The sequence below is a fragment of the Patella vulgata genome, chromosome 9 (assembly GCF_932274485.2).
Source record: "Patella vulgata chromosome 9, xgPatVulg1.2, whole genome shotgun sequence".
Lineage (NCBI taxonomy): Eukaryota > Metazoa > Mollusca > Gastropoda > Patellidae > Patella > Patella vulgata.
In genome coordinates, this window is record NC_065887.2 from 45,767,231 (window position 1) to 45,794,231 (window position 27,001).

Here is a 27,001-nt window from a genome sequence, read left to right on the forward strand (position 1 = left end):
TTTTAAGTCATGAAAATCAGATATAAATTGTGACCTCGAGGGTATCCACAACCTTTGAATTACATACTTTTACACTATTTGCGTACGAGGAGTGGCCATTTTGTCCGGCAGTTTCAATTCGATTTTCAAGAAATTCGAAGTCCGCCATCATTAGCGCGTAACGGTGATATATTAAAACGTTTTTAAAACTTGAATAAAAATTTTGACCTCTAACAAAAACGTGACTTTTTGTACAATCATGGGCCATAATCCAGGAAGTTAAGATCCGATATGCGAGAATATCGAAAGGAACCAAGTTCATTGGGTTATAAACATACCTTTTAAGTTTCATAAAAATCGGATAAAAACTATAACCTCCAGTGTCCACAAGCTAAAAACGTGGACTATGGCCCCTGAACTTACGGTCCGATACATACCAATATCGACAGGAGCCGAATTCGTAGGGAATAAACCTATATTTCAAGTTTTGTTGAAAAAGGACCCGTAGAGTGCCCATAAACTAATTGTTGACGGACGGGCGGACAGGGGTGACAATATACGTTCACACGAGAATGTGGGCGTGCAAAAATAGCGAGGAATTCCTATTTTTATTACGTGCGGATTTGAATATTTTGTTGACACGTGATTTTTAATTGTGGTATGAATCCGTTTCCTTAACCGCTTTATTTTCGGTAAAATGTCCGACAAGCAAATTTTTGAAATCCCAACTCTAACTCATTTGTTTTTCAATATTTTCGAATGAGATATGGTTCGTCGATAGAGCAACGTGTGAACTTCAAATTGTATCCCTGATGACCTCGCGATTGAAGGTCACGGTGACGACTAAATAGGCGATTTTCATGGAAATTGGGTCGACTTTCATCTGCCCTAACTCGACTATTTTTATACGCCCACATTGCTTGTGGACGCTCTAGAGGCTAAAGTCAATATCCGATTGACTTTAAATTTATATACACTGTTTAAGGCCATAAGACGAAGAAGCCTATTGATTTTCAGCGATTTCCGATAATTACTGCCAGAGTTATGGCCCTTGATCACTTCAAAAAATCTTGTGGACGCTCTAGAGGCCAAAGTTAACATCCAATTGACTTTAAATTTATACACAGTGTTTAAGGTCATGAGACGAAGAAGCCTATTGATTTTCGGCAATTTCCGATAATTACTGCCAGAGTTATGGCCCTTGATCACTTCAAAAAATCTTGTGGACGCTCTAGAGGCTAAAGTTAATATCCGATTGACTTTATATTTATATACAGCTTTTAAGGCCATGAGACGAAGAAGCCTATTGATTTTCAGCGATTTCCGATAATTACTGCCAGAGTTATGGCCCTTGATCACTTCAAAAAATCTTGTAGACGCTCTAGAGGCCAAAGTTAATATCCGATTGACTTTAAATTTATACACAGCGTTTAAGGTCATGAGACGAAGAAGCCTATTGATTTTCAGCGATTTCCGATAATTACTGCCAGAGTTATGGCCCTTGATCACTTCAAAAAACCTTGTGGATGCTCTAAAGGCTAAAGTTAATATCTCATTGACTTTAAATTTATACACAGTGTTTGAGGTCACAAGGCGAATAATCTTATTGATTTTCAAAGATTTCTGATAATTACTGCCAAAGTTATGGCCCTTGATCACTTTGAAAAATCTTGTGGACGCTCTAGAGGCCAAAGTTAATATCCGATTGACTTCAGATTGATACACAGAGTTTAAGATCTTGAGACAAACAAGTATATTGATTTTCAATGAATTTTTATGACTTGGAATACATGATACAGTATTAAAAGTTTTGTATACAAAACGTTAGCATGGGGCAGAACTTTATAAAAACCAAACAAATTCTAATGGTTTTCTGAGTTGTTGCTCTTAATCAGATTTAGTGTATTTTAAATGTTTCATTACCGAAAAAAGTAAAAATATGCGACAACTCTTGTTGACTGCCCGGACGATTTAGCTGCTGTGGGCGTAGGTTTCGTTGCCTGGCAACCTATCTTTCAAAATTTTGAATTGAAAAAAAATATGTTTAAATAATCAGGATCAAGACGCCATCTTGTATTTGTAGACTGGATACCAAACCACACCGAGACTGAATATTTTGGCAAAGCGGATTGAAGGGGAGCCGGAGTTGATATATTGACCCTTTGAATAACAATATTGGCGATTGGGTACCTGAATAATCCGCCATGGTATCCCAATCAAAACTAAAGTTTTTGGTAACTTTCGACACAAATTTTCATACTTTTGCAAGTTAGCTGACAACGATTCTATTTCTTGGGTTGTTAGAACTGGTCCAGCTGCAAATAAATTGATTTTAATTTTTATTGCAAATCCTGCTCCAGTGGAGTTATCGCGATCTGAAGATAGGGTACATTTCAGGTATCTCCAGACACGTATCTTGTGTAGTCTCCTGATACCTATGGAAAATGAACTTGATAATATGATAGGGTAAGACCCCAACTATCACGAACAACCAAAACGTCGCCCAAATAAATAAGTAGCTGTTTTTCCATAAGTATGTGTTTTTTGTGTATTGCTCTACCCAGTTACTAAATGCCTCTTAAAGATTATAACCAAAACCTAGTTCGCCAGGGTCATGCAACAGCGGTAGTAGAGCGACAAAAATAGCTAAAATTTGGCCTACAAATGACAAAAATCAAGCTGAAAAACGTAATCGGCCTTTATCTCGGAAACGGTTGATTTCGGAAATCAGTGATTTTGGCTGGAGAGTAGGCTTGATGGGTCGACCAAACCCTGTGAGTATGAACTCAATCGGCTGACCCCCACCTTCGAAAATCTGCCTGATATTGCATGGTTTTCTCGTGGAATGGCTCTTAAACAAAATAAAAGTTGAGATAAGATAGTTTGATTTACCGTCAGTTTATGTTGAGATAAGATAGTTCTATATGCCATCAGTATAAGTTGAGATAAGATACATGTAGTTCTATATATCATCAGTATAAGTTGAGATAAGATAGTTTGATTTACCATCAGTTTTAAATGGCCGGAATTATACCATATTTCATCCCCAAGTTGAATATTGCATCAATTATTGTAAATAAGTTGACTTGTAGTAAAGTTGTTTGTATTTATTTAGGAACGTAAAGGTCCTGTGGGCAGTAGTGGAGCAGAAGAACAAAACCATGAAATAAACATTAACAGGTAATTTATTTATTTTCATTGTAGACCCTGACACTAGAGGTATATTGTTTCAATGAAGATTTATATTATTTGTTAAATGTACATGTGTAACCATGAAGATGATGATTATTTGTTACAGTAACGATGATGATGATGATGATGATGATGATGTTATAGTTTTAATTAACGATGGTGGTCCATTAGGTATTCATGTTATTCCTGATTACGATGAGGGTGGAAGGTAAATATCTCCTAATATTTCATCTATTGTGATTGACAGTTTCATGTTCCGTTTTGGGTATAAGTCTTGTTACACAGAGTTTTGGGTATAAGCCTTGTTACACAGAGTTTTGGGTATAAGTCTTGTTACACAGAGTTTTGGGTATAAGCCTTGTTACACAGAGTTTTGGGTATAAGCCTTGTTACACAGAGTTTTGGGTATAAGCCTTGTTACACAGAGTTTTGGGTATAAGCCTTGTTATAAGTTTGGGTATAAGTTTCAAAAATTGACAAATTGCGAATGTTTGAAAAAACTCCCCAAGATAATCGGCCAACCAGCACATGATTGTCAGCACATGATCGAAATCTGAGAGAGTCTTTATACATGATACATTGAGAGGGTCTTTATACATGATACATTGAGAGGGTCTTTATACATGATACATTGAGAGAGTCTTTATACATGATACATTGAGAGAGTCTTTATACATGATACATTGAGAGAGTCTTTATACATGATACATTGAGGGCATCTGATCTGCTCCCCATCTCCTGTAACACCTCTCACCAAAGTAGCCCAGTCAGTATACAGAAAATAAAACAGCGTTAAACTGATGGAATATCAAGCCATTGCTCTTGACTGATGAAGATTACTATTATTTGTAGGGATATGGGGTTGATGATACAAGGTATTGAGAAGGGTGGTAAGGTCTTTCGTGATGGAAGATTAAAAGAAGAAGATAAAATTATAGAAATAAACGGTCAGAGTTTATTACAGGAAACGTTCAAACGGTGAGACATGTTGGTAGTATAGTAAACCTCGAATAAATCGGATTCGTGTAAGTCGGTTCTTCGCTCAACTCGGATAAAATCGTTTGGACCCGTTGATCCTGCACGGTTTTCTTATTAAATTTCTGCGCCTAACTCGTATTTCCTACCTATGTCGGATCTTCGCTCAACTCGGATCCAAATGTTCGGTCCATTTGATCTAATTCGGGCTTTTTTCCTTCGCCTAAGTCGGATCGGCAGTATGTTCAGAATTTGACTAAGCCAGTTTTGTACCGATGGCCTAAAACATGGTTAGGTATTCCATGCACAGAGCCACAAAATACTTTCCCCCTATCATTTTGCCTCAAATCTGCCTATTTGACGCGATGCAATAATAGAATTTTCCCTGTCAACAACGAACAATAACACACCTGATAATTTCATGGGCATTATAATACATGGACTGAATGCATGCTGCATGAGACGGGGAAGTTGGCTGTGCCTTTTTACGAGTGATAAACTGCCAATGTAATTTTAATAAAATACCGTTTTATAAAGAAGAAAACAATGCTCCAACAATATAATCGAAATTCCTCCAGTATAAATTAATTTTAAATCCAGTTGTAATTTATTATTGAATTCACAATCAGAATGTGCCGTTACTGTGTACGAGACAACAAATAAATGAGTTCCCTACAGTCAGGAGGATGTTCTATTCGCCCCCCCCCCCCTCGGAATATGTTGCCGCCTTTTTAAATGTCACATGGTTTGGGGTTTTTTTCTATTTGTACCGTCTCCTGCGGCTTTTGTAGTTGTTTTTTGTCAATGATTTTCGCTATATATGTTAAAATATTATTAACGGGAATTGTTGTACTAGTGAATTGTAATCTATTGCCGGTATTGGATTTTTAATTAGCAGTTAAAGCTGTAGGGGTAAGTCAGAACACGGGAATATCTTACTCAGCTCAATAATATACAATCAGCTATTCAGTGTTCACGCATCATTTTATAATTTACTTATAATTTATAACAAACAATCACAAGAAAAACACCTCGGAAGGCAGTACAGACATTGACATTATAGAATTTATACGGCATCCGATTAATCGGCACTACTTTGAATCAGTTATTATCCTGCTCTTGCGGTTTATTTCTGAGCTACGATTGAATTTCGGTCTTCGGCTAACTCGGATCTTCGCTTAACTCGGATAAAATTGGTCAGTCCACTTAGATTCGACTTATACGAAGTTTACTGTAAACGAAGCCGTAGATTGTATAAATACACAAGTTACTCTTTAGTTCACATAATACATCTGTCTTTATAAAACAAGAAATAAACTTCTTTTCTCCTTATTTTTTATCTTCGGTTTGTTTTTCAGAGCTCAAGAAATATTTCGTTTAGCCATGAAAAATAAGGAACTTCGTCTAAAGGTGAAGAAAACGAATCCCGCGTTACCGACACAACCCCCTCCTCTTCTACCCAAACCCAAAGGTCATTCACCTATTAAGCCTTCACCTTTAACCTTGACCTCTAAGGTCTCGACCTCTAATATAACCAAGGAACAGGATGTTGGTGATGTAACTGTGAAAGACAATAATAAAAATATAAAACCAACTACACTGCCATTGAATCCTGATTCCATGCCAATTCTAAAACCAACATCACCTACCAAACGAACACCTCCTGCAGTGCCAGTCAGACATCCGTCAACATCACTGACCAATGAAAACAAAGAAAACAAGGAACCAGCATTCATCGCACCGACTAACACACGTAAAATCGGTAAAAAGATCAACATAGAATTGAAGAAAGGTAATAAGAAATTTATTCCTGGGTTTAAATATCTGTTTGGGATGGCCAGGTGGTCTAGCGAATGAGTGAATTAAAAACACTTGGTTATACACCACAATATTTCAATGTTTTCAGGTGAACTAGGATTAGGGTTCAGCGTAACGTCCAGAGATAATATGACTGGAGGAGAAATACCAATATACATTAAAAATATTCTACCCCAGGGTGCTGCAATAACAGACGGTCGATTAAAACCAGGTGATAGGCTGTTACAGGTAACATCAATAATTTAATCCTTGATTATCAGAAATATACTTCTCACCATATCCTTCGGAGCCGCAGGGGCTCAGTAACTAGGAAGTACAGGGTTCGATATCGATGTTGGTCAAAAAAGTTCCCGAGGGATTATCCAGTATGATTTCCCCTTATCAGTGGTGTGGGACGGACGGTCAGGACAGACGGGCAGACAAGGACAGCATCTAGTTTCTCCTAGACAGAGGGTCAGGACAGAGGGTCAGACAAGGACAGCATCTAGTTGTTTGAGTTACGTGTACACATTGACATACACATAAAAAAAACCTTAACGGTCTAAAACATGTCTATTGTGTTACAGGTGAACAATGAAGAAATGACGGGTAAATCTCAATCAGAAGCTGTTGCATTTTTACGTAAAATCCCTAAAAATATGATAGTCAAGTTAATTGTATCTCGACAAGAGACTGTAGATACACCAGAAGACGAGCAACCTAATGCTGCAACAGAAGTGGTAAATATTTCGTATTTCTAGATTCAGGTATACAGGTATTCATGTTGCCTAGATTCAGGTATACATGTTGCCTAGATTCAGGTATTCAGGTATACATGTTTACTGCACGTTGATACACTTAAAGCTACAGATCAACAACATTTTTATACGGACGTATATTGTCGTCACCCCTGTCCATCTGGACGTCTGTCCAAACGTTCACAATTGTTTGTGGACACTACAGGTTACAATTTTTATCTGATTTCAACGAAACTTGAATTATAGGTTTATCTCTCTAAGATCTCGGTTCCTGTTGATATTGCGATGTATCAGACTGTAACTTCATGGATTATGGCCCCTGATTGTATGAAAAATCGCGTTTTTAGCTTGTGGACCATATAGAGGTCACAATTTTTATCTGATTTTGTTGAAATTTGAAATGTAATTTTATAACCCAAAGATCTCGGTTCATTTCAAAATGTGTGCATACCGGATTGTAACTTCCTGAATTATGTCCCCTGATTGTACGAAAAATCCTGTTTTTAGCTTGTTGGTTGAGTTTGAATTTCGTGTCAATCGGACGAAAACTGCCAGACAAAATGGCTGCCCCTCTACGCAAATAGTGTAAACATCTGGTATATCAAGGTTGTGGACCCTCTAGAGGTCACGATTTTGATCCGATTTTAATGAAACTTTAAATGCATGTTTATAACCCAAAGATCTTGGTTCCTTTCGATATAAACACAATCTGATCCTACCTTCCTGAATTATGGCCCTTGATGTTAAGAAAAATCGCTTTTTGTTTAGCTTGTTCTCTATCCATCTCTTGAAAAATGTGGACATATCCTGCCTGGCAGCCACTGGTTATAACTGTATCTATGATGCTCATGGCTCTGATTTGTTTAATTCTTCAGTTTTATACTTCACTCTATATAATATGATTCAAACATATGAGATTTTAGTTTGGATTTAAAAGTTTCCAAACATTGTAAAGTTATCCGATGCACAGTTAAAGAGTTCCATAGTTTTGGCACAATGTGGGAGAATCGTCAAATTGGAAAGGCTTTAAGTCTATAACTTGGTACCATTAAAAGGCGATCATTTTGTGACATCAATGTGTTTTTGGGGATATATACACATGGCATTGAGTCAAGATTGAGTCAAGATATTCTGGGCCAAACAAAGGAGTTTGAAATGGATTCCAAGTTCCACTAATGGTGATCACAAATTTTAAGAGATCTTTGAAATATTTTCACAAATAATTTTCTTTCAGTCTCCTGATGATAAAGTCAGTGTTCTGCAGGCCGTGAAGAAAATAGAAGATGAAGGCGTTGTTTCGAACCTACAGAATAAAGAAGTTTTGTTACTGGACATTCCACTGTGTGATTCCGGGTCTACAGGGCTCGGGGTCAGTGTGAAAGGGAAATCTATCTCACTTCCACAAGGGTCCAAAGATCTGGGTATATTCATCAAATCTGTGATGCCAGGTGGTGCCGCTCATAAGGTAATAATTTGTTGACTTGGAGGAGGCTGGAGTGGGTATCTGAAGGACTAATGCATTCACTTTAGATGTTAATGTCTGTATTATAGTCAAGTTAGTCCCGATATGACGTAGTTTTCTTGTAACATATTCCATATATCAATCACTCCTTTAGATACCTTGATAGTTTGAATTGTTTGTTTGTGATTTCTGTGTTTTATGTCTTACAATTAGTCATGACGACACCTTCCTTTACATGATAGTCTTAAAGATACGAACTATGGACTACATGATAATCTCCTACACACCATTGTTTCAGTACATGATTATATTTCAGGATGGACGACTGGCTATCAATGACCAACTTCTGGAAATAAATGGTGAAAAATTAGTAGGCTTAACGAACATGAAAGCTATGGAGAAGCTACGTAATGCCATGCTGCAAGATGGACCCATTCCAGGACACACGTTTTTAACGGTGGCGCGTAAAATCGGTGCTCCTTCTCCTTTTACTCTAAGTGAAACGTCGGATGTTACGGACACGGCTGAATATGTGATGCAAGGCAGTCCAGTGACTAAGGGAGATTACTCCCAATTACCGAATGATCGGACTATAAAACCCAATAATCCCCTGCTGAATAGACTGATGGCTAATGGAGCGCCAGGATTACGCAATGAATCGTATACACGAGCTACTCAGGATAGTTTTTATAACGACAGTAATAATTCCATGGATAATATTATGCCGCCGTCTTCACCTTTCGGTAAAGTAAAGGCGTTTAAATCTCCAACACTGAACCCGACCAATCGTGAGGAAGTTATCATAGAAAATGACGCTTATTCACTACCAAGGGTGAGTTCCATTTCTTAAAATTATTTGAATGTAAAAGTGAATACTATAATGTATATCAGGTCTGGATGATTGACACCAGATGATTGACACCAGATGATTGACACCAGATGATGAGTTATTCAAAGATTAATTCCTTAAATAACTCACACTTTGAGCATAATGCATGATTGGTGGAGTTGGTTGGGGGGGGGGGGTGCTAGGAGGGGTTTTAGACCCCCCCAATAATTTGGTCACAAGTGATCTTTTCTTCAGGTTATTGCACGCAAGTAACTATTCAGTTAGATACAGTGACGTAACTGGGAGATACCTGATCTTAATATAGAATTGAGACTTCTAGAAGTAGAACGCAGACTTTCATAAGAAAAAACCCTGCTATTCACTATACTGATCCCTGGGTTAAGAGCCACCCAGTTGCGAGGATCCCAATTAGTTAACTTTACTGAGCAGTCGAATATTTCATTCCATCTCATTTCCGTTGTATTTATGACAGATTGGCTAATTGAAACACGACGGGATAGAGTTTTTCTAACATTCTATAGCAGGTGCTAAAGCTCTAGAATGGAAGGTTTCATGCCTACCAAAGTGAAACTCATGTCCAAGAACTTTTGATCCTCAACACATTGTTTAATTTCCATCTCATGAATTGGACAAAAATTGTCGTCTCTAGGAGGTCCACAAACTTTATTCATATTTCACATTTTGCGTAAAAGGCATTTGGCATAACTGAAGAACGGAAGGTCCGATGTGCACTAAATTTGAACTTACCCAAGAACTAGTGATACTTAAACACTTGTTTTAAGTTTCATCAAAATCGGATAAAAATTGTTACAACCTTGGTATTACATACTCTTACACTATTTGCGTAAAGGGGAGCGTCCATTTGACATGATTTTTCAGTCTGATTTTCAATAAATTCAAACTGTGAAACTTTTGAAAATAAGATAAAAATTGTTACCTCTACCAATGAGGGTTAGTTTATTAGAAATAAATTGTGACCTGTAGATGGACCGTAATTCCATGATAATGACCGGAAGTTTGAGAATGAGTGTTACGGTATAGATATTAAGAGCGTGTCCGCGAGAAAACCATGCAGAAGGTGCTAAGGCTTCAATCACAGATTTTGACCAAATTTGGTTTATAAGTTGGGATAGTCCCAAAACACATAAATGTGCAATATTAGATAAATCTTTCAATTCCTGTATGAGAAAATTGAAAAAACATTTTTCATATGGTGAAATTGCCAAAATCTGTCTTTTCTCAAATACCAACTTTGGCAAGTGCTTACACCTTTACTATACGTAGCAGAAAGACCAAACTCACACAGTTTATCGATGACTCAGTGCTGGTACCACAATATTAACTTCAGACGATTCTTGCGAACGAGATCTGTATACGAACTGGATATCAAAGCCTGTCTAAATTCCCCATTTTTCGTCACCCAAAGTTTGACGCCCTATAGCTACTTCTTTCATTTGGTGGGTTTAAAAAATTTATGCTCACATGAACAAGCAACCTTGCAACATTTGATACAAAAAATAAAAATGACCGGAATCGACTTGATAAAAACTAGGTAAAGGAAACAATAACCCATGAAATTAACCTGTAATTTCCCTATTTTGGAGATAATTAACCGTAGTAGATAAAAAAAAACTAACAATTTATTTTCCTTTTCATTCATATGGTGTTTACTACCAGCCCTAAAATACATTAGTATCTGTTTTATAAAAATATCTTGAAAAAAAATACTTTCAAAGGCCTGTAATCGTTCATGGCTCATCTGGCGTCAACGGGAATTGACTTCTGCAGTTGTCCACATCCTTCCATTGGAGTTTCGACGTGCTCAATCTTAACAAACATATCCATTACTCTCAAATAGACATTATTTTAAATAAAATAATCCACCGAAAATGAAAAATTCACCTAAAAGTGAGATTCGAACCACCAACCGCATGACTTCCCCCGACCCACCCTCTCACCGAGTTGCTTGTCCCAGGGCCCCAAGGTCCATGTCGTGGGCCCTGTACAGGGGGTTTGCCTAGGGCCTCTCTTATTCTAAATCCGGCCCTGACGGTGCCCGAGAGCTGTAGCTACCATACTACACTGTTCAATGTCACCCACTTCGACGCAATTAGGCTTCGTTGCCGTTAATATTTAAGCTTCCACATTTCTGTATTGTAGAAATCAGTGGATGTGTCCCAAAATGAATAGTGGAAACATGTTCGAAATTAAACATTTTGTAGCCATTTTCGGTAACTTGTTTGAAAATGAAATCTTAAAGAGACAATACAACAAATATGTTAAAGGGACAATACGACAATACCAAATATACAATAAATACAAAAACACACTTATATAGACTACAACATGGTACAAATAATGGCTATGGATATAATGAAAACGTATAAAAGTCAAAAATTTTATTTCTCTAATTAAATTTGCAAAAAAATGTATCACAAAAGCTTATTTTTAGCACTTTTCAATAAGCTGTATATTTTAAGTATGTTGCATTCCGGTCATTTTTTTTACACCTATGGATACTATGTGCTTATAGCACTTCAAAACCATCCAAAGAAATTCTACTTGCGACCATGAAAGAAAAAGTTACAGTGTATCTTTTTCTGCACTATAAGGACAATGTGAATATGGTACCCTAAAACAAGTCCACACAAAATTAGTATGTACTGATTTTTTTTTTCAAATTAGTGCTGGGGTAGAAGTTGACCTGCCGCTTTATCAGACAGGGTCAAAATTAGAATGTTTCTATTCCACCATAGAATGCAGTCTGTGCTTAAAAAGGTGATAAATACACATGTGAAAACCGCAATTTTACCCATAAAATGAATAATTCCTGTACAGTCCTTTAGAGTGACATCAGACTGTAACCACTTAAGCATGTTACCTCTTGCGCCTAGGGGGTGTCATACCATAAGTTTGATCAAAAACTTCCGACCCCCCACCTTAGCACTTTTTGCGATTTTTGCATGGTCTTCTCGCGGATACACTCTTAACAACTCTGATTTTTATTCGAGTTTTCTTGATGAATTTGACAGACTAAAATCTTCTCATTTGAATATATATGTATATATATATATATATAGGCCCACGACAAAAAACTTTGTAAAATGATTTATGTTATCAGTTAAAACGGATGGATTCAGTGTTGTAAGAAAATGTTTTAAAAGTATTTCTTCATCCCCATTGTCAAAATATACATGTAGTTTTAAAAATGAGTAAATAGCAGAAAATATAGCTGCCAAAGCAACTGACAAGGACGCCGCCATATTGAATAGCCAATGGTCTGGGCCATATGCCTTCAGGTGCTGGTTCAGACTGTAGTCGTGACAACAGTTTACATCTGAAGGTCGTTCTGGGTATTATATGCTTTTACATTATTTGCATAAAATGGGAGCAGCCATTTGAACTTTGAATTTGAACTGAGCCGTAATGGTGTAACTGTGGTATATTTGAACGTTTTTTACCATCATTACAGTCTATTCTTATGTACAATTCCAACAGTTAATGGTTCTTGTTAGTGCAAGTCAATGTGTACACTCAAAAGACACAAGGCCCTCCATCCTGCACCACTGAGACGATGGAACTGTGCCAATACTGGGATCGAATGCAAGACCTCCAGGTTAACAAGCAACACCCACTAATTAGAATAAACATCCCTTATATTGGTGTGGATTACAAATAGACTCTTTATTATGATATATACATCAAGTTACAAAGTAGAGAGTTCTTCATTAAAAATGACAAATTTCTAGTTTCACTAATTATTTTACAGAAAAATCAAGTGCGTCCCCGTCCTCATTCCACGATAGGAATGCCGATAAAATCGGGACATAACGATTCTATGTCTAGTACAGAAGAACTTCACCAATCAATGTCTGGATCAAAACATCGTCAGTCAAATTCTCTTGATGCTGGAAATCAACATGATTCAGATCTGTAAGTTATTTGATCTTAAAACAGGGGGATACGGTGGGTGTGAGGTTAGGGTGTCCCAGGGGGATGCAGTGGGTGTGAGGTTAGGGTGTTCCAGGGGGATGCAGTGGGTGAGAGGTTAGGGTGTTCCAGGGGGATGCAGTGGGTGTGAGGTTAGGGTGTTCCAGGGGGATGCAGTGGGTGAAAGGTTAGGGTGTCCTTGGAGGATTGGGTGAGTATGAGGTTAGGGTGTCCTAGGAGGATGGGGTGGGTTTGAGGTTAGGGTGTCCCAGAGGGATGCAGTGGGTGTGAGGTTAGGGTGTTCCAGGGGGATGCAGTGGGTGAGAGGTTAGGGTGTCCTAGGAGGATGGGGTGAGTGTGAGGTTAGAGTGTCCTAGGAGGATGGGGTGGGTGTGAGGTTAGGGTGTCCTAGGAGGATTGGGTGGGTGTAAGGTTAGGGTGTCCCAGAGGGATGGGGTGGGTGTGAGGTTAAAACAGGGGGATGCTGTGGGTGTGAGGTTAGTGTGCCAGGGGATGCAGTGGGTTTGAGGATGATGTGGTTAATGTGAGTTTAGGGTGCTAGGATTACCCCCCCCCCCTCTCTTTCTCTCTCTCTCTCACACATGTAAATAACCTGTAAAGGTTGATAGTGGCCCATTACTTTCTATATATTAACCAGTGAAAGATCACATTGATTCCCATTCTGTTGATTATTTCTATTATCTAGAAGTCCAGAAGGTGATCCAGCAGGGTTTAGTCGTGAAGGTTTCGGACGACAGAGTATGTCGGAGAAACGTAAAGGACATAATGATCCTAGAAATACAGAACAATTCTGGCGAGTTCGATCTGGACGGGAACAAAGAACTGGTGAGTGTATATATATATACATATGACATGGAGTATCTAATGGTATTATTATCACATGTACATTGTAATTAATTAACTGTGAGAAATAGATAAGGAGTTAATTAATTACATGACTAGTTGAAATCTACATGAAATCTATTTGTACAGGAATCTTCTCTTCTTGTCATCAGCTGTTCATCTATAACTGTGTATCTAAGAAAGTGCTTTGTCTATTTTATATTGATTGATAACCTTTGGTTTAATTATATTTTATTCAGCGAAACAGGATTAAGCAAATTTCTTTCAAAAACTTTAAAAAAAGCCTTCTTTACAAAAAATATGATGACAATTTATGGAGTTCCATTTAATTTCTTCTGGATAATTGTGGCTAGTATTTTAAAACCTGAATGAAAGTGTCTGGATAGATGTGGCTAGTATTTTAAAACTTGAATAAAAGTGTCTGGAAGATTGATGTTGAAGGAATTAACGGTACCCAGTAATTCTACGGTTTAGTCTTGTAATGTTTTTATTTCAGTAACAGGAACTTTAAGACGAATCTTTTCTTTTCATACAACAGGTACATAATATACTTACAGGATGAAATTACATGAATGCTGAATATCGTGAAAATTTTTGTATAAAATTTCAAATTTCTTAAAAATGAAAACTAATGTGTGGAGTTATGAACAAAATATAAGAATGTAGTTGTTTTATTTTCTGTGCTGATCAAAATATTTTTAATGATATTTCTTACAAAAAAAATATTATATTTTGAGATGCTTCATGGGAAACTTATTTGACAATCTGCAAATTTTTTGGGTCACAACAATTTTGTAATGGGAGCCATGGTGACTTGTAAACCTGGAGGTTGGCCAAGAAATTTCATCTAGACTTAGTGGTTCATTAGTCTGTCAGAATTAACCTGTTTGACAATTTCTGTCTATAATTTGATTTCTGCTAGACAATGACCCAATTATTTGTAAGGGAATATATCTTTAAAATCATCACAGAACGTTCATAAAAGACAGCATCATTTCTTATAAAGATTTTAGAAGATTTCTTATAAAGATTTTAGAAGATTTCTTATAAAGATTTTAGAAGATTTCTTATAAAGATTTTAGAAGATATATTGATTACCTGTAGTGTAAAAATTAGTGATGAATTTTTAAGAATTTGAAATTTAATTGACTGTTTAACATAGAAGAATGATTGAAATGAATTGGATAATTTTTTTTCCCAGTTTGAGTGTATGGCATGAATTTTAGCATGAAAAATGTGTTTTTTAACATCTTAAACATTCTGTATTTTCATTAAATCTTGTATCATCTTTTTTAACTTGATTATATATGTTATTTTTCTAATTATTAATTATTTATCCTCCTGCTTAGCAGCTGGACGAGAAGACTGGAATAAACCAAAATGTAAATTATTACGTCACGGCGGATCTGCCGACTCCATCTTAGATTTATATATAGATTATGAGGTGTATGATAGAAATAATTTTTATCGCTGGAGTGATGATAATAGTATGTTTCTTATGGTTATTTAATCTTATTGGTCACAGTATTAAAACTCTTCCCCTCTAACCATTTACTTACATTTAATTTTTGAAGATATGTAGTGCTGGCAAAGATTTCTTTTTCTTGTCTCCCTTCTTTTGGAAAAAGCAGAGACAGATGGAAAGAGTTTGGATTAGAATAAGTCTGTAGATGTTTTTTAAATGAATGCCTTCACTTAGTTCGGTGATGAGCATGTTCTATTCTACTGGTGAGGATAAACAGGCAACTTAGAAACACATTATCTTTGATTCTAAGAGAATGAGAGTGATGAAACTATATATTGATAAAACCATATCTCCTAGCTTTCTTCTTGTACACATTACCTAATTACTTTCAAGTCGTCATTCATTTACGCTACATGTCTTCACAACTGTTCAACATTTCTCCCATTTCAGCTTTTGGTGGATTGATATTGTCATTAGAATCCTTAAGTAATCAATGTTGTGTTATTGTCGTTTCTGATTGGTTGATATTCCTATTGTATGATTGGATGATATAAAACAGTATACAATAACACAAGATTGATTGTTTAATAGGAAAATAAGTAGATCAAGTAATTTGTTTGTTTTAGTTTTTTTTATTTTATATTATGATGATTTTATAGATGGAATGGATATCCTCTGTATAGTTTTGTGAGTCCCTTTTCTTCAAGTTGTTAAAGGTATTACAACATCACACCCTTGACTGCTTATTATAATACTAGACTTTAGCTCATAAGGTCTGTCATTGAGTCAACCAAATATGAATTATTGAAATAAAATTGAAACATATGTTACTCATGAAATGACCTAGTTTGTGTCAAGTGGTTGCTAAAAGGGTAAAGCCCATACTCTCTCCTAATACAGTCAATGGTTGATTACATTGTTGTACTTTTCACATTAAACAAGAGTTTTAAAGATGTAACTCATATTATCCCCTCTAAGTCTTTTATTTTAAGTTTTATTTTTTGGTGTATTGTAATGTTTTCATTTATTTTGTGCATTTGGTGTCTTTCTATTGTCATGATAACTTTTATAAATAATTTTTTTAGACAAAAAGCCATGTTAGAAATGTGTGATTGATTTTAGAATGATTGCTCCAGTAAGAATTGCAATTTTCTTTGAGAATTTAAATCAGGTTAAATCATGTTAAGTTATGTTAGATCATTGCTGTTATAAATATCTACAAAATTATTCAGATATATTGTATATGACATTCCCTGATTGTATTTATATTTCAGGACACGCTCGATCAATCAGTAACACATCTAATATACCAGGTAACCTTCCCACGTCAAATCTTAAACGTTCGACGTCATTAGAGGATCTCTCACAACCTGACCCCATTATGGATGACCAGGGGTCGGGGTCAGGAGCAGGGTCGATGGTAGGTCATATGATCAACCGTCCCCGGGCTTGTAACGAGAGTTTCCGAGCGGCGGTCGACAGATCTTATGACAGTCAATTTAATCAACAGAATCCATCCATGGATACATGTAAGACTAATAATAGAATAGATATCATCCATATAATCACTTAAACTCATTCATGGTATATTATATTTAATTCATTCATGGTATATTATATTTAACTCATTCATGGTATATTATATTTAATTCATTCATGGTATATTATATTTAACTCATTCATGGTATATTATATTTAACTAATTCATGGTATATACTCTTACTCTTTAATTATAGTATATAATATTTAACTCATTGTAGTATATAATATTTAACTCATTTGCAGTATATAATATTTAACTCATACATGGTATAATATTTAACTCAAACATGGTATAATATTTAACTCATACATGGTATAATATTTAACTCATTTTTGGTATATAATAATTGCATCTGATTAACATACTCATCATAAAGAATTTCAGTGTTAAGTTAACTCATTTATGGTATATAATAAATGGATGTCAGTATCATGATGTATATTATCTTTTAATCTTCTTAAGCCATTCTTGGTGTGGCATAAATAAGGTTATATTATCATGTAATATAATTAACTGATTAACATTAACTTTATTATATTAACTCATTCTATTTAGATTCTATAATAATTGTTTGTCACTTGTTCATCAAGTATGGAATGTAGTTAGTTTTCTTTTGGTTATACTTGAGTTTTGTTCAATATATTGTATGATGATTCAATTAACTTTATTGGGAATTTTTATTTATTTAGTTACTAGGATATCAAACTGGAGTGTAATGGTTAATATTTAGATCAAGATTTCTAAATCCCCTGATGTTTGACCAAAGAAAAGTTGAAATGAAAGTCGATTTAATTTATTTCATTCCAAGAAATTAGGAAATATAATCAGTCAGTTCCAGTTTGATTGTAGAATTTGATGTTTCGTGATTACTTTATTAATATTAATGGATTCGGGTAAATGCTTTCTGTCAAGGAATTTGCTTGTGATTTTATTTTGCCTCCAATTTCAAAACAACTAGAGAATCTTTTGTTCCACACTTTTTCAAATAAATTTCATGTTCTGCTTGTAGTGGACGAGGAGAGTTTTGAAAGTGACGCGTTTAGTCATGGTCACTCGGGCAACTCTGCGAGATCGTCATTAAGTAGCGAGAACACTACAGACGAACATGGGTTAAGATTGAAGAAGAAAAATGTGAAGGATAAAAAACCAGGTGGAATATTTAAAGGTTTTCTCAGGTGAGTTTTATTCTTCACGATGAGAAATATTTCCTGTTTGTTTATCATGGAAGTCATGTACACATGGTCATGCATGTAAAAGAAACCTTAGCAGTTGGAATTCAATATAAGAGTAAGCCAAAGTGCCGCTGTCCGATCTTCAATAGCCCAGTCGGGCCAGAACAGTTGAAAATTCCTCTTTGTTTTTATACGCCCACATATGTAGTCATATATTGTCGTCTCCCCCGTCCATCATATTTATCAAATGATTTATGTATGTTATCTACAGTAGTGTGATTAAGAAGGCTCTCTAGAGTTATGGCCCTTGTTGGATTAACTGGCATCTAGGTAAAGAACCCATGACTAGCGAGACCAATAACTTGTACATGACTAGAACTAGGTCATTAGGTTTCCTCCCACTGCTAAAGACCCCTACGCGCAAGCCAATTATTGAAATAAAAATTGAACCATATGTTAGTCCAGAAATGAGCTAGTTTGTGTCAAGTGGACAAGACATTGAAGCCCATCCAGATGAAGGAAACTCTTTTATTTATAGGATGTTTATATTTTGTAGATTGGGGAAAGGAAGAAAATCAAATGAAGAAGCACGGTTAAGGTCAAGGTCAGCAGAACGACCATTAACTGAAGAAGTTGACCTTCATCAATTTCAAAGAGAACAAGCTTGGCAGATAGCTCAAAATGAAAAACAAAGGTACATGTCTGACGCATTTCAAGTTTATGGTTAAAAATTTGAAAAATCTTTCACCTAAAAGAGAAAGCCAGCGGCTGCCAGGCAGGATACGCCCACATTTTCGAGAGATGGATAGAGAACAAGCTAAAAAGAAAGTGATTTTTCCTACACTCAAGGGCCATAATTCAGGAAATTACAATTCGATATGCGCAAATATTGAAAGGAATCGAGATCTTTGTGTTATAAACTTACATTTCAAGTTTCAACAAAATCGAATTAAAATTGTGACCTCTATAAGGTCCACAGCCTTGATATACCATATTTTTACGCTATTTGAAAACGAAGGGCGGCCATTTTGTCTGTCAGTTTTGGGCTGATTTTCACGAATTTTGGACTCAGCCGTCCTTAGGGTGTAACGGTGATATAATAATACGTTTTTTAAATCGGATAAAAATTATGACCTCTATAGGGTCCGCGATTTTTCGTACAATCAGGGGCCATAATTCAGGAAGTTACGGTCCGATATGCGCAAATATCAAAAGGAACTGAGATCTTTGGGTTATAAACTTACATTTCAAGTTTCAACAAAATCGGATAAAAATTGTGACCTAATAGGGTCCACAACCTTGATATACCATATTTTTACGCTATTTGAGAACGAACGGCGGCCATTTTGTCTGTCAATTTTGGGCCGATTTTCACGAAATTCGTACTCAGCCTTCCTTAGGGTGTAACGGTGATATAATAATACGTTTTTTTAAATCAGATAAAAATTAGGATCTCTATAGGGTCCACAAGCTAAAAACACGATTTTTCTTACAATCAGGGGCCATAATTCAGGAAGTTACGCTCCGATATGCGCAAATATCGAAAGGAACCAAGATCTTTGGGTTATAAACTTACATTTTCAAGTTTCAACAAAATCTGATAAAAATTGTGACCTCTATAGGGTCCACAACCTTGATAGGGTTAGGTTACGCTATTTGAGAACAAACGGCAGCCATTTTATCCAACGTTTCGTCAGTAAAAATACTAACTTCTTCATCCCTGGAGAAGTTAGAATTTTTCATCCCTGAAGAAGTTAGTATTTTTACTGACGAGACGAAACGTTGGATAAAACGATGGTTTTTTGAAATTGTATTCTATTAATTATTTAATATCAACTTATCTGAATATCAAATGCATCATTTTGACTCAGTCAAAATTGATCCCATCAAACCGTCTGTATTTGGTTTGTGTTTCCTGTTTCTACTGATTGGAAGTTTCACATGAAAATGTGTGCGTATAAAAATATTTAAGATGGTGGTGTTTATGATCTTTTAGGTTCTCTGTTAGTTTCTACTTTTGACTTTAAATTTTTACCACAAGACACGCTTTCCTGGTCAGGCATGTTGGTAGCATACCCCTGACAAGTGGAAACAGTTCTTGAGACGTGGATGGCCAAATGGTTAGCACATGACGTGTGTCTGTCATTGAGTCAACTTGCGTGGGTTTGATTCCCCAGACCAGGATTAATTAATAATTATTATTGTAGACAACAAGAGCTGAGGCGTCAACAACAACAAATATTGATAGACAATCATCGGACGAGACAACAACAGGATCTCCAGGGCAACAAGTCAGATACCTATGGTAACAAGTCAGATACCTATGGTAACAAGCAAGATCCCTATAGCAACAAACAAGACCCTAATAGCAACAAACAGAATCCCTATAGTAACAAGCAAGATCCCTATAGCAACAAACAGAATCCCTATAGTAATAAGCAAGATCCATATAGCAACAAAGATCCCTATGGTCATAAACAAGAACCATATAGCAACAGACAAGATCCCTATGGAAACAAACAGGATATCCATGGAAACAAATCTGATCCCTATGGTAACAGACAGAATCCCTTCAACAATGGGCAGGACATATATGGCAATAAAAATGAGGGAATCTATGGAACTAAGCAAAGTATATATGGTGTCAAACAAAATATGAACAGTGGTAATACCCAGGACTTGTATGGTGCTAGGCAACCAGACTTGTATGGTGCTAAGCAACCGGACTTGTATGATGCTAGGCAAACTGACTTATATGGTGGTGGTAAACGGGATATATATGGTTCAAACTCTGTTAATTCACAAACACAGTTTAACTCTTTACCACGCCCAGCTACAAAAACAGAAAAAATTCAGCAATTACGTGCCGAACATCGGCGGCGACATCAAGAAAGACATGGACATTATCCCATGGAGGAGGCGGAGGAATATTACGAGAGAAAACTTCTAGAAGAGGAACACAGGGTGAGTTATCTTTACAAGTTATCTTCTGGGACAAGCTGTTGATATTTGTGGGTTTTCCATGTATCAGTAATATATTTTAGTGTTGGTGGATTTTTCAGAGATATAACAGAGATAGATCGGGAAGTGATAGTAAGGGGATTTATGCCCGACCTGTTAGTCGAGGTCAACCTATTGAACGGTAAGAAATTATTTATGTCTTTTTGAACGGTGACAAAGATTTAATTACGTAAGAAGTTGTACATTTCTTTAAAAAAATACTTTATCCACTAAGGAATTAGTCTCGGTCACACAGAACTTTCTAGTCTTCCATGTATACGGAGGGTCTGAGTCTGTTGTAGTCTCGGTCACCCAGAACTTCAACGTACGGAGGGTCTGTTGTCAACATTTGACAAAAAGTTTCATTACCCATGCATAACTGGGAAATTGTTTTTTTATGTGCTTGATTATCAAGTATATTTGGTCAAGTCAAGTAAGAGTTGCATCCCTTTCCGAAATAAATCGCATAATTCCTGCATTATTATGAACAAACATGAATGGTGACGACGAATTAATAAAAAAGCCATAGATATGACCCATGAAGATAATTTCCTCCCTTAGACAACCCATCCTGACTAATTTTCGTAGATTCTGGATGTCAGAGACTACTATTTTCTCGAACATTGACAATCAACATGATTTTTTGCTCCTAAATAAACACAGATTTGTTGATTTCATCCTCTCGTTAAATTCATCCTTGTTGAATATGTCTCAAACCAGTCCATATTCATGAATATTAACAGAACATTTTTAAAGCATCCATTTGATTTTTTTTCCAGACCCAGCAATAATCCTGTTATGACCAGTGTTACTAATTATAGCCCTCACCCTAGTTTGAGTGATGAAAGTGAATATTCTCATTCCAGTATTACCAATAGAGGGCAGCAACAACAGCACAATCCTTCCCAACATCCCTCCCATCAACGAACAGGTTACATGGAACAATACTACTGTCAACCGGCCCACGAGTCCGGGGGAAAACGTATTCAGTATCGTAGTGATTCACCAAGTCAAATGAAACATACATATTATAACGAACCATCTCGTTCATATCGCGACCCTAATTACCAAATATATAACGGACGAAGAATGCCGGACCCAGGATCGGCCAAAGTTTGAAATGAACACCTGATGTCTGATAAGTCTTATGTGTTCAATCAATAATAACGTCACACACACGGTTTCTGGACACGATTTTATAACAAACTGCAGACTGTGTTAAAATCTATTTCAAATAGAATTAAATCTATTCACGCTTCCAGGTTAGAATGCCAAATGTTTCGTACTATGATATCGTGGATAATGTTCAATGTTTCTCACCAGACACATTCACTCAGTCTGTGATACCTTCATCATTTACATGCATCTGTCACGTCTGTACAGGTTGTGATACGTCTGTCACGTCTGTACAGGTTGTGATATGTCTGTCACGTCTTTATATTCCGATATCATTATAAATGTTCAGATCTTTATATTCCGATATCATTATAAATGTTCAGATCTTTATATTCCGATATCATTATAAATGTTCAGATCTTTATATTCCGATATCATTATAAATGTTCAGATCTTTATATTCCGATATCATTATAAATGTAATTCTTTATAATGTGTAGAATTTGTGTGGTGACTGATGAAGAAGCAGAAAAGTTTTTAAGGGAAGCATAAATCTGTTTCCTCAAGAAGTGTGTATCCTACTCCCTGTTGTGGACATAAACTTTACACATAGGGTGACCACCCATCTCGCGAAATTCTTCCAAGTCCTGCATCCCGAAAACCAGCCAAAATGTATGATTGTTGACATGAAAGATTTCTATACCGTAATATGTGTGATCTAGTCTAGAGTAAGTCTATTTGGAGTTGAGTATTACATTACTGTTTTCAAAGATTCGGACAAGTATTTTAAGGCCTAAACTTAATATTTCTGTTTGTCAAACATTCTGCACATGCAACCCTATTTACAGAGGAAGTTATGTAGTAAAATATGGACTTGCTTTCATTCTAAAAATATTTCATATCCCACATCAAGTTGTGAATTTTGTAATGATGAAGTTTTAAACATTTTGTGGGTATTGCTTTGCTGTTGATCTAAAATGTAGAACACATAATTAAAATATAAATTCTATGTATTACATGGAGGGTACAAGCAGGAACTTGTGCTTCAGTTGTAGTTTAGACATCTTACTCAACATTGCATAGCAGAATCACTAATTTCAGATAAAGAAAACTGACACAGTTATATGGGACAACAATTACTGGTTTATTATACACAAGCACAACGTTTCGATAAGTATTCTCTTATCGTTATCTCTTATCGTTTCAAAACAATAATGAAAGTATTTTGTTGTAGGTTGATTGTTTGTAATAGTTAGGACTAATCCAGACAGTTTATTTAAAAGTAAATCATATCATGTTCTTGTTTGCTCAATTTACATTACTACTTAGCTTGACGTTGATGTGTATGTTGATGTGTATGTTGATGTGTATGTTGATGTTGATGTGTATGTTGATGTTGATGTGTATGTTGATGTGTATGTTGATGTGTACGTTGATGTGTATGTTGATGTGTATGTTGATGTGTATGTTGATGTGTACGTTGATGTGTATGTTGATGTGTATGTTGATGTGTACGTTGATGTGTATGTTGATGTGTATGTTGATGTGTATGTTGATGTGTATGTGTATGTTGATGTGTACGTTGATGTGTATGTTGATGTGTATGTTGATGTGTACGTTGATGTGTATGTTGATGTGTATGTTGATGTGTACGTTGATGTGTATGTTGATGTGTATGTTGATGTGTATGTTGATGTTGATGTGTATGTTGATGTGTACGTTGATGTGTATGTTGATGTGTATGTTGATGTGTATGTTGATGTGTACGTTGATGTGTATGTTGATGTGTATGTTGATGTGTATGTCCATTCGTAGATAATTTGATTCCATTATATTAATGCTCAGTTTTATTTTAAACATTATTTACTTTAAATTATTTGCTGAATTTAAAGTAGTGAAAACAGTTTTATTAAAATAAATATTTCAACAGTTTGCTCCATGATGGATCAGTAACCTATCTCTATTTTGAAATCATATTTTTTTTTAAAATGTCCGCTTTCACTTAAATAAAGGCCTGTTTGTAACTATGGTAACAAAAGGTGCCTTAACTCTGTAATATATTTATTGTAAGATTTATTTAAAATGAACAGCATAATGAATTATTTATTCCATGATTATTTGTGCCTTAAAGGAGCTTTCTCTTTTATATATAATATGAACTATGAAGCAGGAGTCTCAACTCAGCCATCAACTATGACTGGCTGAAAGAGAAAATTTACTTGTCATTCAATTTAAATGCCATATAATTACAATTTTAATTATTATAAGTAACCCCCAACCACAATTAAAACAATAAATTTATTGTATTTATGTGAGAAAATATTAAAAACTATATATAAAATTGGGACTATTTTAAATAATAGATCAAAATTAACATGGTGTCAAAATTTTGAAGTGAAACTCTTCTTTTACTGGATTGATGGCCACCATATTGGATTTTTGAATTATATATGGAGACAGAATCAGTTACTTTATTCAAAACATTTCCACCTCCTGTGGTTGTGATGTGGAGGTTTTTTTTAATTTTTAATTTTACTAATTTTTTTTTACAATGCTTTTATAAATTATTTGGTGATGTACTTGTTTTGTATTTATTCGGTGCATAAAGGATTGTACACAACCAGAAGTATTTGTCTAAATGGAGAGCAGAAATCAAGGATAGGAAATTAGAATGTGCTTTGCTTGACAGATTGTCGTCAATGATGAAATTCTGGCTGTCAACACAAAATATTTCTTCTTATGCAACAAGAAATCTGAGAAATATTGCTGGTTAGCAACAAGAAATCTGAGAAATATTGCTGGTTAGCAACAAGAAATCTGAGAAATATTGCTGGTTAGCAACAAGAAATCTGAGAAATATTGCTGGTTAGCAACAAGATATCAGACTGAGACAAATTGGTGTGCTCAGGCCGAAAAAACAGACTGTCAGTGACAAATGATGCTTGATGTGTGCAGGCGTGAGAAATGAAACTGTCAATGACAAATAATGATTTGTGTGCTCAGGGCCGGTATTGAGAACATTGATTAGGAGTAGTGAACATTTTACTCAATTTATTTACAATATTTATTTAAATGCTTTAATACCTTATATATTTCTACTTTTTCATGTTAAATATGCATTTATTAATAATGATATATTGAGAATCAAGTAGGCTATATTTATATATTTTATATTTCACAATTATATATATATATATATATATATATATATATATATATATATATATATACTGGTATCTAAATTTATTACAGTATATATTTTTCTGTATTTAAATACTGGTGTATATGCAGAAAAAATATATAAAATAATTTACATGTATGTTTCTGTTAATATTGAATTTAGATACCAGTATGTACAAAACAATTATATTAAACATACATTATGCAAGAGCTAAATCTGCCTTTTGCTGGTCTTTCTTTAGGCCTGAAATGTTATATAAACTATTCATTAGACATTTATTAACAAAACAAGACCATAATCAACTCTCGATGGCATCGGATACTCAAGATTTTAACTAGATTAGAATGGTTTGCCACTTAAAAATTTATTTTAAAAATGGGAAAGTGAGGCTAAGACTCGAATATACCAGTGCCCTGGTTACCACAATGCACACATCTTGTCAAAACTACCAACAGTGATAACTTTGCTCACAATGACATAATTTGAATGAAATTTTCATTTTACATTATCTATTTTTGAGCTATTATAGCAAGAAAGGTCAATTCTTTATCAAAATCTTACATAATGTATCTTTAATGTTTTATATAGTGTAATTCATATTAAAGATTTTAGATATTTTTCAGTTTAATGTTCAATTCATATGTACCAGTATATTATCTATGGTACATTTGTTTCATGCAATACAGTGTATATACTCCCATTAAATACAGTGTATATACTACCATTAAATATTGTTGTTTTATATAGTAAATATGTATATAAAAGTGTAAATATGATCAGTGCTTATTATTATATACATTACTAGCTATTATTATATTATTGTACAGTATGTTTTATTTTAATATACTCAAAATAATAAAATATTATATGAAATATTAGAATTTGTCATTTAAAACCAAATCCAATATCTCCTGTAGATACGCCCTCAACACAGCTGTGATGCAGATACTTGTTTTGCTAATGTAGGGCGGGATCTGTGACTGCCGGGTACAAATTTAGTAATCATGCCATGGTGGCTACATGACATGGGAATGGCTGAATATTGTGTTTTGGTGGCCACAAAGTTGTCACAGGGATGTCTGAATGTCATGTTTTGATCGTGGCCAACAGGGAGGGTCGTGTAAGGTGAAGTCTGATCCAGTCTATTATGAATGTAATTAACCAGTTTGATCCCGTCGGTCCGGCGTCCACAATTGCTTGTGGACGCTCTAGAGGCTAAAGTAAATATCCGATTAACTTTAAATTTATACAAAGTGTTTAAGGTCATGAGACGAAGAAGCCTATTGATTTTTTGAATTGATCAAGGACCATAACTCTGGCAGTAATTATCGGTAATCGCTGAAAATCAATAGGCTTCTCATGACCTCAAACACTGTGTATAAATTTAAGATCAATCGCATATTAACTTTGGCCTCTAGAGCGTCCACAAGATTTTTTGAAGTGATCAAGGGCCATAACTTTAAACTTATACAAAGTGTTTAAGGTCATGGGACGAAGAAGCCTATTGATTTTTTGAATTGATCAAGGGCCATAACTCTGGCAGTAATTATCGGAAATTGCTGAAAATCAATAGGCTACTTCGTCTCAAGACCTTAAACACTGTGTATAAATTTAAAGTCAATCGGATATTAACTTTGCTTGTGGACGCCAGACTGACCACAATATACGACCACATTTAAATGTGGGCGTATAAAAATGGCAGATTTAGCTCTTACAT

The 27,001-nt window shown here is 35.3% G+C and overlaps 1 protein-coding gene across 6 annotated transcripts in view; it reads left to right on the top strand.

Annotated features, from left to right (window-relative positions):
• The window catches only part of LOC126832519 (partitioning defective 3 homolog), a 38,698-nt gene extending 15,167 nt beyond the window's left edge, over positions 1-23,531 (top strand). The window contains exons 6-22 of one of the 6 annotated variants that reach the window (XM_050563330.2): positions 3,095-3,159; positions 3,278-3,379; positions 4,024-4,149; positions 5,505-5,938; positions 6,053-6,192; positions 6,531-6,683; positions 7,936-8,166; positions 8,480-8,995; positions 12,783-12,946; positions 13,650-13,789; positions 15,157-15,294; positions 16,547-16,585; positions 17,825-17,990; positions 18,544-18,681; positions 20,195-20,951; positions 21,050-21,129; positions 21,767-23,531. In XM_050563330.2, coding sequence (XP_050419287.1) covers positions 3,095-3,159; positions 3,278-3,379; positions 4,024-4,149; positions 5,505-5,938; positions 6,053-6,192; positions 6,531-6,683; positions 7,936-8,166; positions 8,480-8,995; positions 12,783-12,946; positions 13,650-13,789; positions 15,157-15,294; positions 16,547-16,585; positions 17,825-17,990; positions 18,544-18,681; positions 20,195-20,951; positions 21,050-21,129; positions 21,767-22,106 — 3,729 coding nt within the window. In that variant the 3' untranslated portion in view covers positions 22,107-23,531. Of the gene's footprint in view, positions 1-3,094; positions 3,160-3,277; positions 3,380-4,023; positions 4,150-5,504; positions 5,939-6,052; positions 6,193-6,530; positions 6,684-7,935; positions 8,167-8,479; positions 8,996-12,782; positions 12,947-13,649; positions 13,790-14,303; positions 14,346-15,156; positions 15,295-16,546; positions 16,802-17,824; positions 17,991-18,543; positions 18,682-20,194; positions 20,952-21,049; positions 21,130-21,766 lie in introns of all 6 variants that reach the window. The other 5 variants (XM_050563326.2, XM_050563327.2, XM_050563328.2 and 2 more) reach the window with 5 other exon arrangements.
• The last annotated feature ends 3,470 nt before the right edge of the window (positions 23,532-27,001 follow it).